At 38.0% G+C, this 17933-nt stretch overlaps 1 protein-coding gene across 2 annotated transcripts in view; it reads left to right on the top strand.

Annotated features, from left to right (window-relative positions):
* Nucleotides 1-1475: 1475 nt before the first annotated feature.
* Nucleotides 1476-17933, top strand: part of LOC149837520 (uncharacterized) — a 74261-nt gene continuing 57803 nt past the window's right edge. The window contains exons 1-5 of one of the 2 annotated variants that reach the window (XM_090006091.1): nt 1476-1580; nt 3701-3799; nt 12993-13132; nt 15670-15701; nt 15843-16315. In XM_090006091.1, the coding sequence (XP_089862217.1) occupies nt 3755-3799; nt 12993-13132; nt 15670-15701; nt 15843-16315 (690 nt within the window). In that variant the 5' untranslated portion in view covers nt 1476-1580; nt 3701-3754. Of the gene's footprint in view, nt 1581-3700; nt 3800-12992; nt 13133-15669; nt 15702-15821; nt 16316-17933 lie in introns of both variants that reach the window. The other variant, XM_090006090.1, reaches the window with a different exon arrangement.

Here is a 17933-nt window from a genome sequence, read left to right as displayed (position 1 = left end):
TATCAATTTCACACTTACCCATCTCTTTCTAAAGTAATGGGTAGGTGCAAAATGATACATGCTAAATGAGTTTTTTAGGGGTTTTTCATTTTATTTATAAATTTTGACCAGACAGATGTGATCTATATAGTTGATTTTATAGGGATAAGCTCTTGAAGTATTTGATTCCAACACATGGGTGAGTTTTTATAAGGTTAAAAAAATCAACAGTCCAAAATTTTTGATAAAATTTTGAGGCTCCAAATATAACTTTTTTCATCAAAAAACACATGATCCATGTGTGGATTCCCTGTAAATCAACCATGCCCAACACATTTATGGGGTCAAATTAAAAAAAAAACACCGAAAAGGCAAAAAAAACGATTTAGCACGTATCAATTTTGCACATACCCATTTTTCTCTCTGGAGTAATGGGTAGGTGCGAAATGATACATGCTAAATGATGTGTTAAATAAGTTTTTCAGGCTTTTTTCATTTTATTTTTAAATTCTAATCATATAAAAAAATACAAAATATAACCTACAAAAATCTTAACTTATACCATTTTACATATTTTGCTAGTTTACATATTTTAATTTCTATAGGTAAATCTGTCAAATATGTAATTTGGTATGCAATGAGGTTTTTATAATAATTTTTTTGTTCTAAAATTTTATCGTATGGAGGCAATATAAATGCATGGTTTTATAGAAGGGATCAACCGATTACGATGTATAAGAAAGATCTTTTAAGGCTTGAAATCAACATCTCAATTTTTTTGTAAATATGCAAGAAAAAAAATCACATTTCTTGATTCGATTATGATGATCCAATAGTCGATTCCAAGCTAATGGACCACGTCGAATGCATCAGCAGAGATATATTTACAAAAAACCTATAAACATTTCTCTTCCCTGTATAATCTTCATACCAATTTACATATTTTGCTAGTTTACATTATTTCAATTTCCCTATATAAATAGTCACTAGAATGAGTAGTAAAAATACTAGAACTAATGTATGAACTATGATTTTCATGGATTTTTGTTCTTTGTTTTTTAATCTAACCTTAAGGATGTGATCTACATGCTTGGTTTTATAAGAACCCCGCTCTCCAGTCATCCAATTGTGATGTATAAATGAGATTTTTTTTAAGGCTTCAAAATCAATGGCTCATAATCTTCATAAATATTAAAACATTCAAAAATAAAAAATTTCATCGAAAATACACTATCCAATGGTTGATTCCTAGCAAATTCACTATTCCAGCGTATCCACATGGTTGAATTTGAAAAAAAAAGTGTTGGAAATGTTCATATTTTTAGTTCTCTTATTTTAGTGACTCTGTAGATATATGAATGAGTTTGGACAAAAACCAAGCCAGAATATAAAAATGTAAGGTTTGGACGGAGCTAAAATCGAGACCCATATCTTTAAATATGGGTTTGGATTTTAACTCAATCCAAACCTGTATATTTAATATAAATAAGAAAATGGGAGAGGTGGGGCCGAAAGGTTTCGCCCCATTTTTTCTCTGTGGAAGAAGAAGAGGAGGAGGAGGAGGAGGAGGAGGAGGAGGAGGAGGAGAAAAGACGTGCCAGGTAACCCCCTTCCTCCCCTCTCTCTCTCACCACTGACCCTTTCTTCTCCTTCTGTTCCTCTTTCTCCTCCTCCTCTTTCTACTTTTTCTTGCTCCTCCTCCCTCTCTTCCTCCTCCACTTTCTTCTTCTTCTGTCGCTGGCCAGGTACCGCCGTTTGACCTAAAAAGCCTAAAAAGAAAAAAGTTTCCCCGTCCCATACCTCCCCTGGTACGCAGGCGGTACCCTCGTCCGCACCCTGCCGAGTCGACACGAGTGCGTCAGCCCATGTGTCATAGCCTCCACATATATGGACCTCTCACCTGATATGAGTGATTGTGGAGGTGAAGTTTGTGAGCTCATTAGATGCATATAGCTAATGGATGTGGGGATCTTGGCAATCTAGAATAGATCGTTATCAAAATTTTTAAGAATTGAGAATTTAATACCCAGCCTTACAGGATATGGTTTCATAGAGGTGGATGGTTGATTAACAACAAGGAAAATGAGATTGGGAAATCTTACAGAACACGGCTTACCGAATATGGTTTCTTCTGGTCTCTCGATTTAGATCCTTCACCAACTAGTGTTCTAAAGGCCAGAAGGATCATCAAAATAGGGAATTACATGTCTAAGTTACTGCTCATGGATGATGAGTTGCAGCCCCCTGTTCTCATTGTCAATGATTGGAAGCTTCTAGCCCGAAGGTTTTTCAGTTTGTTTCTCTTCTGTCCATGTTTAATGATTACAGTAGTTTTAAGAGGTATTTTCTAATAACTGTGGTTGCCCTAGTCCAAACCGTTTATCTGGCTACCTTTTCAACACACAAAAAAAGGCTGAAAAGGTATCGAAGAATTATTAGATATTTCTTTTTAATAGGAATATGTATCACCGTGAATTTCATATTCTAGAGGATTCGCTCAGCTGATCAACCTCTCATATCCATCTTGATGTTGTTGTTCTAGGTGGATACATGCAATAATATGTGTTACCAAACTAAATTGATATAAGACATCTTGAATCTGATGTGAATCAAAAGGGTATAATTTGAAATGGCATTTGCAATTTTATGGCACCTCAAGAATTATTTTGGCGATGCTAATGTGGTCTACTAGGAGGCATATCTGGGGAATATTTACTTTCTAGTGGCATACATGATTGGTGAGGTAACATGATACATTTAGCTGCATGACACAGGCACTTTTAAAATTTCCTATTGGATTTAGTAGGGAATTTTAACGTGTCTGGGGAAAAAAGCCTGAGCGTAATATGGTTAGGCTCCTGTCTAAGAGTATATATCAATTTGCAAGTCAGGTTCACCTCAAGGATTTTTTCTGTGAGGTGTTTATGGGGTTAGGACTTAGGAGGCATATGCGGATAGTTTTTGATTTTTAAAGGCATGCTTGCTTGAAGAGATAATATGCTCAATTTAGCTGTATGGCATTTTTTCAAATTCGCTGTTGGATTTAGTGCAGACTTGACTTGTCTAGGAAAAGTGGCTTGAGTGTAAGATAGATAGGCTTTTGTCTAAGAGCTTGTATCTAAAGATTTATCATTGTTGTTGTTGCCCAGAAAACATGCTTGTACATATATATCCCAAGTCTCTGTTTTAATCCCCAGCAACTTGGTGCTACACCCTTTTACTAATAAATATCCTTGGTTAAACATCCAATTTCCCACTTTGAAAGATGCAATACCCATCTTCTTACATGTCTACGCCATAGGTGTTCTTTAGGCAGTGAAATCTTCACGATGCGATAACTAGTTGGGCCTATATGCAAGGTTGATTGGCATCTTGAGACATTTTAATAATGTCAGGAGTACATAATAAGTAAAATAGTGCTGGCTATTATATTATTTCTTCCGAATGGAAAATGAGATATTCATCAAAGAAAAATGTTTGGGGAAAACATTCTTTTAACTGAACATACATTTTATTCCCTTTTTATTAAGAGAAACCTGCCTCAGATTCACTTCAAAATTTTTTTCCACTGCTTTTCAACTACTTCAAGTTGCTTACCCCTCTCTTGCAGGGCAGCTGTCATTGCTATTGTCATATCTGCTTTTCTGTTTTTGAGGATTTTAAGTAAATCTTATTAGTTTTGCTATGCTAATCATTGCAATCTTTCTTTTATCTTCTCTAGGGTTACATAGGTGGAGTAAGCGATTGAACCATTGGTTGAGTTCATTGGAGAAAAATGTCTAGGCCCCGGGTCACAATCACGCTGGGGCATAGTGGTCAGGTACTTCTATTATTTATTTATTGTTCTTTCCTTTTTTTTGAGCATATATTTGTCTATCTCCTTCCCTTGAAAGTAATTGACAAAGACAAATCAATGTTATTTTTAATGTTCATCTATTTATAAGAATGAAGAGAAACCTCTGATTCCATCGAAGGACCAGGGTGCCTCTTTTTCTATGACATGTGCTTATGCATTTTTGGATGATCTATCCTTAACCACCCATCCACCGTAGTTCGTTTTCTGCTGCTACTGGCCGACTGCTGGGGAAACACATCCTGAAAAAGTGGAGATAAATTACTCTTGCTTTCTCCCGCTTGTATCTATGTACATGCGGGTTTCTCTTGTTAAAATACACATGCTTTGTTATTACTGATATTCTGGATTTTGAAGGTATTTTTCATGTGCTATCACCTCACATTAGTGTGACAGAAAGTTATAGTGCTCATAGCTCTCTCTATTCCTCATTGATAAATTGCTTAACTGTCTATTTTGTCTATTGATAAAATGGCTACTATATTAACATAACTCTTCGCAAGAGTATGTAGTGATGAAATGCCCATTATATTGGCATAACTCTTCAAGAAGGCTAGCCCAAAGTAGTTATTCATGTGAATATCCTAAAAAAGTTATATTTTGGGCATACATTTGAAGGAAACGTCCTTCTTTAACCACAATTTACGGTCCATAGATTGTTTCAAAATCACATTAACCAGTGAGACTTGTCTGTATTGGATTTAGTGTTAGATTTCAAGAAACTTGCATTTTCCCTCTTGGAAAATTCCTTAAGTGCCTGTCAAATTTGAAGAATGCCAAATAACCTACGATTTCTGTTGCTTCAAAAGTGCCCCAGGTTACCTTTCATCACAGTTGGAAAAGGTTAATTATAGGGATGTGTACTAGCTGAACTTGATCCAAACTTAGGCTATTTGAGTTCACTTCTGACACCATATTTTTTTTTCTTTATTCCGAAAACAACTTAGATACTTTAATGTTAAGCTCGAGTTCTATTCAAGTCTATTCATGCTTGCAGAGTCAAGATTAAGTTTAGCTTGGCTGAACTCAGTCTTGACTCAGCTAATATCATAAGAAATTATCAATAAAAGGAATATTTGTTAGTTGTATCAGAGAAAGTATTGATGTGAATGAACCCATATCCTATTTTGCAGAAGGCAAAGTGATGAAGTATCCTACCATCATGTTAGTGTTCATTAAAAAAAAGTAAAAAACTACTGTGTGTGTGCTTGCTTATGGCAACTTCTTAAACTTAATCAAGCTCTAAGAAAGCATATTGAACTTTTAACAGAACTCCTTTAAGAGTTCAATTTCAATTTTTTTAATAAATAAACAAACTCAAACCTCTCTCGAGTAGTCCATGAACTCTTCCCTTGGTTGTCCTTAATTAACTAAATATATGATTGTTTTACCCTTCAATGCTTCTTTACCGCTTAAAAGAATTGAGCTGCTTGTTGTTATTAGAAGGTTAATGAGTAGTTTTAGAAGGCAATTTTTTTGGGCACTTGAGTGTACAGGAATGCCTAAACACTTTAATGGTTTTCAGCTAAAATAATGCTGAAAACTGCATCATCATGAATATTTATACACCCTTTACAAAAATCTGACTTTTCTGCATTCAAAACCGTTGTAGGATGTCGTTTCCTGAAAGATGCTTTTAATATGAATGTTTGGATCAGGGTTACCGGAAGCGCCTAGCTAAAAGGGGAAGCGCGCTTCCCCGAAGCGCGCTTCGGAAGCGCGGAACGTCGCGCTTCCGAAGCGTGGGGGGAAGCGTCCCCCTTTTTTGGGAAGCGCGTCCCCCTTTTTTGGGAAGCGCGCTTCCCTTTAATGGGGGACGCGTTTCCCTTTAATGGGGGACGCGCTTCCCTTTAATGGGAAGCGCGCTTCCCCCTCACTTCCCCCACGCTTCCCTCTCGCTTCCCCCTCGCTTCCCCTGTTTTTTTCAATTTTTTGTGTATTTTGTATTTTTTTTCGCTTCCCCCTCGCTTCCGAGACGCTTCCTATGTCGCTTCCGAGACGCTTCCTAGGTCGCTTCCGAGACACTTCCCGAATCGCTCCTAAGTGGTCCCACGCTTCCCCGCTTCCTAAAATTTTGAAAGTGCCTCGCTTCCTGCTCCCGCTTCCCGTATCGCTTCCCGCTCCCGCTTCCTCAACTGGCAACCATGGTTTGGATTGATTTTATCTTCAGCTTTTACCAAATGGAACACCTTCTTTGACCAGCACCATCCCTGCATCGAACTGGCCAGAAATTGTTGGACAGTCAGTGCCGCCATACTTGCTTTGGCCAATCTGATGCTGCATGGTAACATAAAACACTGGAGCCTATCACTTTCATTTGTCTATCTTCATATGGAGGTGACAATTAATGCATGTAATCACCATGTTAATTTTCAAATTCTTTAAGGGCATAATTTTATGGTGGTGTTAACATATACTAAAGGCCATGAAAGTCAACAAATCCGTGTATGCACACAACCATATATATATGTGCACGTATATAGGAAAAATATAAATCCTAGCCTAAAAATCTATTATCTATACATTCTCAGTGCTGAAAATACCAACATTCATTAGGAATCATCCACCATGCAATTTACCAAGTTTCTGCTTAGGCCGACAGTGTGGACCCCCCCTAAATTGTGTTCATACAACAACAACAACAACAACAACAACAACAACAACAACTACGCCTTCATCCCAAAACAATTGGGGTCGGCGATATGAACCAAAAAAGAAAATCATTATGGGTCTTCCACATGAATCCCTCTCCTCCAATCATTTCTATCCAATGCCATGTCCTCGGCGAGGTTCAAAGCATTCATATCCTTTCCTATCATCTCCATCCAAGTCTTCTTAGGCCTACCCCGACCTCTTTTAACTAATATATTTTTCCATTTCTCTATCCTTCTAACTGGAGCATCATTAGGCCTTCGCCGAATATGTCCAAACCATCGTAAACGATTCTCTCTCATCTTATTTTCAATGGATGCAACGCCTACCTTCTTACGTATCTCCTCGTTTCGAATCTTATCTTTTATTGTATTTCCACACATCCATCTAAGCATATGCATCTCAGCTACACTCATTTTTTGAATATGATGTCTCTTGGCAGCCCAACATTCCGTACCATATAGTAAAGCGGGCCTAATTGTCGTCCTATAAAACTTTCCCTTCAACCGCAATGGCATTCTACGATCGCACAACACTCCAGTTGCACTTTTCCATTTCATCCACCCAACCTTTATCCTATAATTTACATCTCCATCAATTTCTCCATACTTTTGAATGATAGATCCCAAATATTTGAAACAGTCATCCATCGGTATTTCTTGTTCACCAAGCTTCACTACACTCCCATCACTACTTTGTTGCTTACTAAACTGACATTCCATATATTCTGTCTTACTCTTACTCAACTTAAAACCTCTTGCTTCCAATGTCTGTCTCCATAATTCTAACTTAGCATTAACCCCAGCTCTAGACTCATCAATCAAAACAATATCATCAGCAAACAACATACACCACGACACATTTTCTTGAATTGATCTCGTAAGCTCATCCATCACTATAGCAAATAGGAAAGGGCTTAATGCAGATCCTTGATGTAACCCAACTGTTATAGGAAAATTGGTTGTCACCCCTCCACAAGTGCGGACATTGGTTACTACTCTTTTGTACATATCTTTAATTATACTAATGTACTTGAGAGAAACACCTTTCTTCATCACTGTCCACCAGAGAACATCTCTAGTTACTTTATCGTATGCCTTCTCCAAATCAATAAAAACCATATGCAAATCTTTGTTTCTCTCTCTCTCTATATCTCTCAATAAGTTGTCTAAGAAGATGTATAACTTTCATAGTTGATCTTCCAGGTATAAAACCAAATTAATTCTCCGATATCATGACAACTTTCCTCAATCTATACTCAATCACCCTCTCCCAAAGTTTCATAGTATGACTCATGAGTTTTATACCTTGTATATCACCGTTATTCTTATATAGAGGCACCAAAGTACTCTTCCTCCACTCATTAGGCATCTTATTTGTCCACCAAATCTTGTTAAAAAGATTTGTCAACCATTCTAAACCTTTCTCACCCAAGCATTTTCAAGCCTCGATAGGTATACCATCTGGGCCAACTGCCCTTCTTGATTTCATTTTCTTCAAAGCCTCTGCAATTTCTTTCTTTTGAATTTTGCGCATGAAGTCACGATTCATCTCATGAAAAGGAATGGAGAAGTCTCCAAGATCCTGAGCATGACTTTCATTAAATAGCTTATCAAAATAATCTTTCCATCTCTCCTTAATCTCCTCATCTTTGGCTAAAACCCTTTGCGTTTCATCTTTGATACATCTAACCATACCAGATCCCTCGATTTCCTATCTCTCATCTTTGCAAGCCTATAAATATCCTTCTCGCCCTCTTTGGTATCCAACTTGTCATAAACCTCCTTATATACCTTATCCCTCGCGTTTCGAATTACTTTTTTAGCTTCCTTCTTTGCTATCATATACTTCTCCAAATTCTCATTATCACGACTCTTACTTAAATTTCTATAACACTCTCTTTTAACCTTAATAGGTAATGTGACATCCTTGTTCCACCATGATGTATCCTTACCTAGCGGTGCACTGCCTTTAGTCTCACCCAATACCTTCTTAGCCACCTTTCTCTTGCCACCCGTTATCTTATTCCAGATTGATTCTGAATCCTCCTCGAGACATCAATCAACTTCCTTAACTACCTGCTCTACAAACATTCCTTGTTTAGCGCCTTTCAGTGCCCACCACTTAATTCTAGGATCTATCCTATGTCTATCCCTTTTGCGGCATTTTCTAATTCTAAGATCTAAAATTAAGACTATGTTGTGTAGCTACACTTTCTTCCGGTATAACCTTACAATCGATGCAACAACCCCTATCTCTCTTTTTAAGTAGGAAAAAATATGATGCAGTGGGGGTGTCGGCTTCTTCGTTCCTTGACGATCCTTGCTGGTGGCGATGAAGGCACTACTCTTTGATGATGCAGCCCTCACGAGCTCTTGATGGCTGCTGGGAAAGAAACACGACCCACACAGTCGTGCACAAAACAATAAAAGGCATAGCAATGCCCACTACGGTGAGGCTGATTTTATTTGTAATCAAATATCAAATGAACCATATGCTGAATATTAAAGAAGACTAAAAGACAAAACTCTGAACAATATTAAGCAAATGAAAGAACGACTCGAAAAAAAAGAACAATGCTGAGCAAAAAGAAAGGTTGCGGCTATTCTTTAAAAGTCTGTCTCCTGCACGCAACCCTAGATGGGCCTTTTAAAAGCCTCATCTGGATCCGGGTCACGGGCCTTGTGGTATGGTCTGGGTCCATCTTGCCCTGCATCATTCTCCCCTGGTGAGAAAGAAGTCGGCTCTGACGACTTGTTGTCTCCACAGTAAGCATATAGATCAGACACATTAAATGTAGGAGAAAGGTGCAAAGTTTCGGGCAGCCCAAGGAGGGAAGATCAGTCAGATAGGCCCGCTAGCCGGGGCAACCCGACCTCCTTGGTGGGAAGAAGAACTATTCTATGACCCTTAAAGACAAATGTGTACGTATTCCTACGGCCATCATGGATGGTCTTACATTCAAACTACCAAGGACGTCCCAATAGGATGTGATACGCACTCATGGGCGCCATGTCACACCACACTTCATCGTGGTAATGCTCCCCCATAGAGAACCGAACTAGACAACACAGGGTGATGGGCACCTCATTGCCTTTCTTGAACCATGCCATTTTATAAGGTTGGGACAATTTTTCCGTTTTTAGGTTCAAGGTGGACACGACACTCTCAGACACCATATTCTCGCACACTCCGGTATTAATGATAACATCACACGCACGCCCCTCACAGTTGCACCGGGTTCTAAAAATATTATTTCGCAACCATTTTGTGGGAGCCGACTCTCGGGATGTGGTCAACACATGACGGATGGTTAACAAATTTTTGATGCTGCCATCGAACTCTACGACTTTTACCTCGTCATTCCCCTCAACAAGCGACTCACCATTGTTCTCACTATCAGACGCAGACTCAACAATGCCCTCTGCTAGATGGGTGTTCTTACTCATGGTGGGACACTTGGATGCAATATGACCTAACTCTTGACACCTAAAACAACGAACGGTGGACTCACTGGGTTTACCCCTGGATTTGGTGTGGTATGCTGGTCCAGACTAATCGGGTTTGCTAGGGTCGACTCCTCGGGTGGACTTTGAGTCTTCTTTCCTAGGGGAGCTCGCTTCCCTGGTTGGGAAACTCAACTTTGGGTGACTGGACTGATCACTACGGGACGTCCTATGTTCCTGCCTCCTTTTCAGTTTCTCCTCTACATTCATGACATAACCACTTGCCTGATCCAATGACTCGACTTTGATACAACTGAAGTCGTCAGAAATAGCAGCACGGAGACCAAAAATATACCTCGTGACTTGCTGGCGGGCGGTCTCCTCGATCTGCACTCGTAGGGAAAGACGATGAAACTTAGCAGTGTAATCCGCCACAGTATTGGTGCCTTGACGCAGGGTCAAGTACTCTTTGTAGACTCTCTCGGCGTGATCTGACGACACGAACTTAGACTACATCAACTGCTGCATCTCTTCCCAAGTCTGTACGTGCACTAATCCCTGTCGCTCCCTCGACCTCTGCAGCTCAACCCACCATGTCTGTGCTAGGCCTCTCAATCAGGTAGAGGCTAGGGAGACACGACGGTGCTCGACGACCTCGTGGTAGTCGAAGAAGAACTAGACGACATATGACCAATCGAAGGACTGCTTCGCATTGAACCAACCAGCGAACTCTGGAAGCTCCAACTTCACCCCGTACGTGGAGGGGCGCTCTGGTGCTCTCTGCTGACGGGCCTCCACCATGCCTGCAGGGTACTCGTTCCAAAAAGTATCATTGTCCCACACTGCTCTATCATCGCGGTTCCGAAGCATCTTTAAGAGGCATAACTTTGGTTCTATGAAGGAGAGAAGACCTCACTTGTTCAAATTTCAGTCTTAGACCATTAAGGAATTGAAAAACGTGCTCCTTCTCAATTTGCTCTCTTCTAATCTCAACATTATTGGGAGCCACCCATTAGGCTCAAGAAGTGCGAATTCATTCTAAAGTGGAGACAAAATACTAAAATAATCCCGGATAGATTTCCTTGCTTAGTGAATCTAATCTTGTCTTGACAAAAATATTGTCTAGCAAGATTCTTTTGGGTATGCGTACCCTTAAGAAATAACCAAGTTTCATTAGCTCTTCTAAATTTAGCAATGTTACATATTTTTATGTCAACATTGTTTATAAACCATGTCAAAATTTTTGCATGATTGCTTTTCCAATCATCTACCTTTATTTGATGTTCATTGATGGCTTTAACACGATCATCTCCAACAAGAGCTTTCTCAGCACCTTTTTCGACCTTGGTGAGTTTTAACGATGGTTTAAGAGAAGTTCCCATCACAAAGCCCCAAAGTTTTTTTCTCTAGGGTGATTTTCCATAGCCAAAGCCCACATCAAGTAGTTGGATCCATTGAGTTTGAAAGAGAGCTCCACTCTTCGTTCATGTTGCATGACAAAAAAGAGATAGGTAAAGAGGAAGAGAGGACAACACACCTTTGTCACGATCTTCAATCACCACAAGCAAGACCTCCAAGATAAAAAAAAACTCGATGGGCTATGATACCATGTAATGAAATGAGGGATCACAAGTGGTATCCTTAAACACGCAATAACAAGCCACTAACGGGCAAGATACATAAAGTCACAAGGTGTCTAGGCACAATAGCACAATAGAGCACAAAAGAACATAAAAAATAATGTATTTTATTGATAAAATGCTCTAAAGCGCCATACAAATAAGAGGGGACAAAGTCCCTTATTTATACAACAAATTTATTTATACAACAAAGGGGAGCTCAATAGAGCTGTTGGGAACTCCCCAATGGTCACATTTGTGACCGTTGGGGAGAATCCCAACAGTCCTATAAAGTGGACATCAGTTCATGGTCAAAAAGTCAAAAAAGTAAAACTAGAAAAAGTGAAAAGTTTCTAATGGACTGTGAGAAGTACATATGATAAGAAAGACAAAAATACCCTTAAGGTTTTGCTAATATACAACTATATACATGTATATATCAAAATATATATGTATATAATAGCATACATGAATGAGTAAATGCATACATTTTAACACACTAATATATGCATATATATTTGTAACTATGGGATTAGTGTTTGCTACAGTCAATTGTATTTACAATCGACTTAGCAAACATCATTTTGTTTGTTTGTTTGTTTTCTTTCCCATATCTAACACCCACTGTCACTGATATTGCCGATATTTTGAATATATCGTGATATTTTTCAAATATCGACAAACAAAAAATATCATAATATTTTTTATTTTTTTAAAGTTTGCATTTCCTATTTTTTTGTTTCTTTTATATTTTAAAACCTTAAAAACATGTTTTTATAGTTTTGAAAGAAAAAATAATATAAAACTTATTATTTTCTTATGTTTTTTGTTGTTATTTATATATTTTTTAATTTTTTAAACTCCCAAGATTTTCTCGAGATTTATCAACTTTTGAAAATCTTCGAGAAATACCCTCGCCGAGAAATTACCTTTAACGATACAGATGACTATGCTAACACCATAGATGTGATCTATATGTTTTTATTAGTGGGAATCGACTTTTGTTTTGCTAGAATTCAACCTGCATACAGTTTTTTCCAGCAATGTAGGAATCAGTGGACATGAATGCATCAATTTTTTCCTGACTCATAAAAGCATGTTTTTTCATCAAAAAAACATGATCCAAGGTTTGATTCCTACTAAATCGAGCATGTTGAACACACCTATGAGGTTAGATTGAATGAAAAAGTTGCATCATAAGATTCCAACTCGATTGCAGGTACAATCGGTAGTAGCAAATGTATATCCATGTGCATGTATGTATGTCAATGGAGACTATTATTTCTACCTTTACCGACAATACTTGTCTTTTTCCTCCGAGTTTTTTCTCATTTGCATGACCTTTGTGGTTTCTTTTCTTTGTCCTTCTAGTTCATGGAAATTTACTATATTTTGGTGATTAAAAGTTTAATTTGACTCATTCGTGGATTTTCTTTTTTCCAGGTAGTAAAGCAAGCAGGAGCTTCAGATAGAAACCATTTGGATCGCATGACAGTTGCTGGAACTAAAAGACCAATACAAGAGAGACTGGGGAGCAACATTGACAATCCATTTCTATATGGAAACCAGTCCATACCCAAGCGGTAGTATACAACCTTACAACTAATAGAAGTCATATTTAGACTTCAGTTTCTTTATTGTGTTTGGACAATGAATTGGTTGATCTTTTCTTTTCATACTATTTTAATGATTATTCTAGTGTAAATTGTGGCACTTGCTTCCAAATGACTGGATAGACTTTAAGTTCAAAATTTCTTAAATGAAAACATGAACTTATGAAGTGGAGAAAGTTTTCCATTATAGCTTTCTGCTACATATCTAAATGTTACATATGTAGGCATGGATAGGTATGCACATGCCTTTTGCACACATGTTACACCTGTGTCTTTTTTGTGTGATAACAATGTCTCTATCATTCCCCTCATAATAGTATATATACTCTAGTTCTTTATCTTTTGGATTACCTGTTTGTTTGCCAATTGAACTTTTTTGGGGAGATAGTTAACAACAGTTATTAATAATCAATATACAAAACCATGCTTAATTTTTCATTTTTTTTTGATAGTCCAATGGAAAAACACACCCCATCACTGACTGCACATTGGCTGACCTCCCGTTGGTAAAACCCTTGAGGTGCCCCCTGCCCACCGGGGGAAGTACACCCAGCTTCGACCTTGAGGCAAGGGATGCCACCCGTGATGTCCTGTCAACCTGGTGACATTCACAAGTCACCTCTACCAGATGAGAGGAGCCCTTGCGGGGGTGCTTAAATTTTCAATTATTTGTAAAGACATGCCTAAATTTTAGGAAGTTACATATATGACTCCTGAGTTAAGAAATATGATGTCAAACAACTGCCTGTCTTAGGGCAGATGATCGAAAACCATCAATGCTCATGTAAACTCACTTTTTCGACTTTCTATCAGGTGGTGAATGTATGGAGTCTAAATTTATCCATGATCATGGATCAGATCTTCTCCTTCTTCCTTCATTGTATTCAATTTTCTGTGTTTTACTGATTCTGTTCAACTTTGTTTTAATTCATGTTAGGACATTATGAGTTGGTTGTCAATGTTGTTAGATATTGGCAGATTTAGATCTATAATTTGAATGCCATGGGTTGTTGGCATTTTTGCCTTGAGACCGTTAGATTTTCACAGATCTGGTGCAGTTATACACAGATAGGAGATCTTACCCTTCCTTGAGAAATCAAATCTTTTGTTTTTTTTTTCTTTCCTTTTGGTGGTTTTGAAGATCAGAAGTATGGATTTTAAAGAACAATTCTTTATTAGATGATTGATGTGTCAAAAACACTGCTTCTCAATTTTGTGCTTGTAGATCAGAATTGTTGCAGAAAAGGGGTAGGACTTTTAATGTTCTTGTGCTCTGTTTTTAGTCGTTCAAGGTTGTGACTGACAGTAACTCTCAATCATTTTGATTTTTTCCCATTATCTTCCCAAAAAATGTCATCCTTTCTGTCAGAAAAGGAAAAATAGTAGCAGAGGATAGAAGGATGTATCTGACTCATTTTCTTCTCTTCTCCCAATTTGACAACGAATTGTATATATTATTTTTTGAAGCCATCTGTTGAGTGTTCTGATCTTCATGCGTGCTAATTTTCTGATATATTTGGTGAATTATTTTTAATTCTTATTTTCATTTCAATCAATTGAAAGAGCATCTATTGTGCCTGTTTCCCTCCACTTTTCTTCAGACAGATTTATCAAATCTAATGTGAGCATGATCTAGTGATTATTTTTTGCTTGTTTCTCCTCTTTTTTGTTGATAAATTCCACAAATTAGTTTTTATGTATTTTATCATGTCTCAATCTACAGAGCGAGTGATTTTATTATCTCTCCTCTATAATTGCTTCAAGTTTTTCCACGTAATAGCCAAACTCAGAGGAATAGTCGGCGTTCAAACCCAAGACCAATCTGCTAAATATTGTATGAGTCTATCTGACTCAGTAGGTTCTATCTCTGTATCTGCCTCTGCGGCCAGCAGCCAGCAGCCAGCTCCCGGCCTCCATCTTCTCCATCATTGACATCCTCACCTTCTCCACGAACACCACTCCATCATCGTCGTCTCTGCCTTTCTCCTCCATCGGTGCCATCTACTATGTCTTCAGCACCATCTCATGGAGAAAGATTTCTCACTTGGAGAAGAAGGGAGCCTCGCAGAACGATAGTAAAAGGAAATAGAATTAAAAGCATAAAGGGCTGAAATGCCTTATTGTTATTAACTATAGTTTCACTAGGGTTAACCTAACGGAAGTGCACTAGGTGGTTGTTTGATATCATATTTCGTAACTTAGGTGAGTTTAATTTTCAAATGTTAGGTCAGGCTTTGTAATACCCGAAACATTGAGTGTGTTTTTGTAGATTGTTCAAAATTAGTTGATATTTTCACCTGCATGGACTTTGAATGCGTGATGCTCTTTTAGCTTGCTGCTTTACATTGGAAAGCTATACATGTTGATAGGTAAAGTCTACGGTTCAATAACTAAACTATTCAATTATTGTGTTTCTGTTGGCTGTTCAAAATCCCCCCCCTTCCTAATATGTAGAACTTTTCTAAGCAAAATTATCCAACCGCTAACTGCTTCCATTATCTGTGCAGTCAGAGATTGGATGACTATAGGTGGAATTCAGGTGATGATGATAGAGCTATGAGGTTCAATGCATTCCAGTATCAATTATTTAGAATTTAAATCATTTACGATTAATTGGCTGATAATGTTTGTCGTGAAATTGATGCTTGAATTCTTGAAGATGCTCAATATGGACGCGAAGATCTACGCATGAAGCTCATCCGCAAAAGCTCATCTCAAAGAAGAACGACTGATGGTGGCAGAGAAAGAATAAATGCTGATCTCCGTGAAAAGCTCTCAAGAACAGCTCATTCTTCATCTACAATAGATGTAAAATCCCGAATGCCAGATCCCAGGGCAGCAGGGTTTGCAGGAAGAATCCCTCCTACAAGAAGTTCAGATAACTTGCTCCGGATGGATTCACTCAGAAGATCCTACTCTAGCTGGAATATAAATGAGTTAAGGCATAAATCACCAGAGAGAAATTTAATGATGTCAAGAGGAATCTCACCACCTGCTAACATGGATGAACTGAGGAGGTTGCAGTCAATACGAAGTGATGCATCAAGGCAACTGCCGTTCACAAACAAAGCTCCCATATCTTTTGAACCAACAAAACCTGTTCTTAGGCTTGCTCCCACTCCTGCTGTTAATGGGCCGAAGACTTCTTGTCCGGTATTTCCCAGTTGCACATCTCCATTTTACACACTGGCAGATCAGAACAGTTGATTCATTCAGAGTTCTTCAGAAATATTTTTGATATAATAAATCTGATGTACCTTATCTGCAATTTCTATCTAGTGTTCATTTCTGGCATCCGAGTTCTTCTGAAGGACTTTTTTATATAATAAGTCTGTGTGCTTTTTGAGGTGGGGTGGGTGGCGCACACCCAAGGACCCTTGGTTGACATAGCATGACTCTGCTAGTCCAGCTATTCTATTTGACCCTCATTGCTTGCATGTGAAGTAAATACCTTGTCCTTAGTGGAAAATTTCTAAGGTAGTTAATACTTAAGACTTCATATACCATGCTTGTTCATGATGTCTTATCTTGCATGTTTGGTCTGCATTATTTAATTTTATGGTTTTCTAAACCTATTTCACAACCTGTGAAACATTATGGAGTTTCAGACTCAATGATATCCTCACTTTATGTGAATAATAATTTAAACACAGTTACAAGCCTTTCACAGAAAAATTGTGGTGTATAAAGATGCCCATTGGGCTCATCTGCCTCTTACCTGGACCAAGATGAAAGCTGTGGGACCTTGTGACACAAATCCGGATTCTGGTTTTGATGGAATTATTGGAGTTATCTCTAAAGTCAGGACAGACTATTCCTTGAGGATTACTATTGATTCTAGCTTTAGCTGTGTCTGTTAAAAAGTGTACACATAAATATAATTATATATAATATAATATATTTATTTATTTTTGTATTTTAATTTTTGTCTAATTCATATTGAACTAGAAAATTGATTAGTCTTGATAGCCGTTGGAGCTAGTCCAACGTCTACAATTAGAGCCGTTGGAGCTACTCTCTAGAGCTCTCTAAAAGCTCCTCTCTCTCCCTCTCTCATTGTGTATAAATAGGGGTGACTCCTCTCTCGTAACAATGCTTTTTAAGCATTTCATGTGAATGAAATAAAGTTTATTATTTTCCCTTTTTGGGTTCTCTCATTTATACCCTTTGTGGGTTATGATTGAAGTGTCTTTAATAGACACCTATTACAAGCATTCGTGCTTTCGTGGAAAATCCTTGTTTCCTTACATGGTATCAAAGCTTGGAAGCTTCTAGATCTTGGATAGTTGCCACCTCGTTTTCTGTGCCATTCTAGCAAAAGTTGATTTATTTCCTTGTTCGTGATTTAAGTGCTTTTGTGCCATCATAGTTGAAGAAAGAAGTCGTTTGAAGGATTGTTGACTACTAAAAGATCATGATTATGCTCTTGCTCTCCTCTTTTTCTCATATTTTCTTTCTTTTTTTTTCTCATCCTCTCTTTCTTCTTCACCCGTGTAAGAATGGATGACAATGATAAAGTCACTATCATGCCCGTAAAACTAAATGATACCAATTATGTGTTATGGGCTTCAATTACGAAGCATCACATTTGGGAAAAATGGTTGTGGGGGATAGTAGATGGTTTCGATTCGAAACCAAAACTAATTCTCACAACTCTTACAAAAGAAGAGAAAGTAAGTCATTAGTCACCCATGAGAAAAAGTGGAAAGAATAGAGGATGGGGCATGCCAAGATCATGTCTTGGCTAATTAATAGCGTAGACATCACGAAA

Source organism: Nuphar pumila, chromosome 5 (genome assembly GCF_984573655.1).
Source record: "Nuphar pumila chromosome 5, dmNupPumi1.hap1.1, whole genome shotgun sequence".
Taxonomy (NCBI): Eukaryota; Viridiplantae; Streptophyta; class Magnoliopsida; order Nymphaeales; family Nymphaeaceae; genus Nuphar; species Nuphar pumila.
This window is presented reverse-complemented; position numbering and strand designations above follow the sequence as displayed.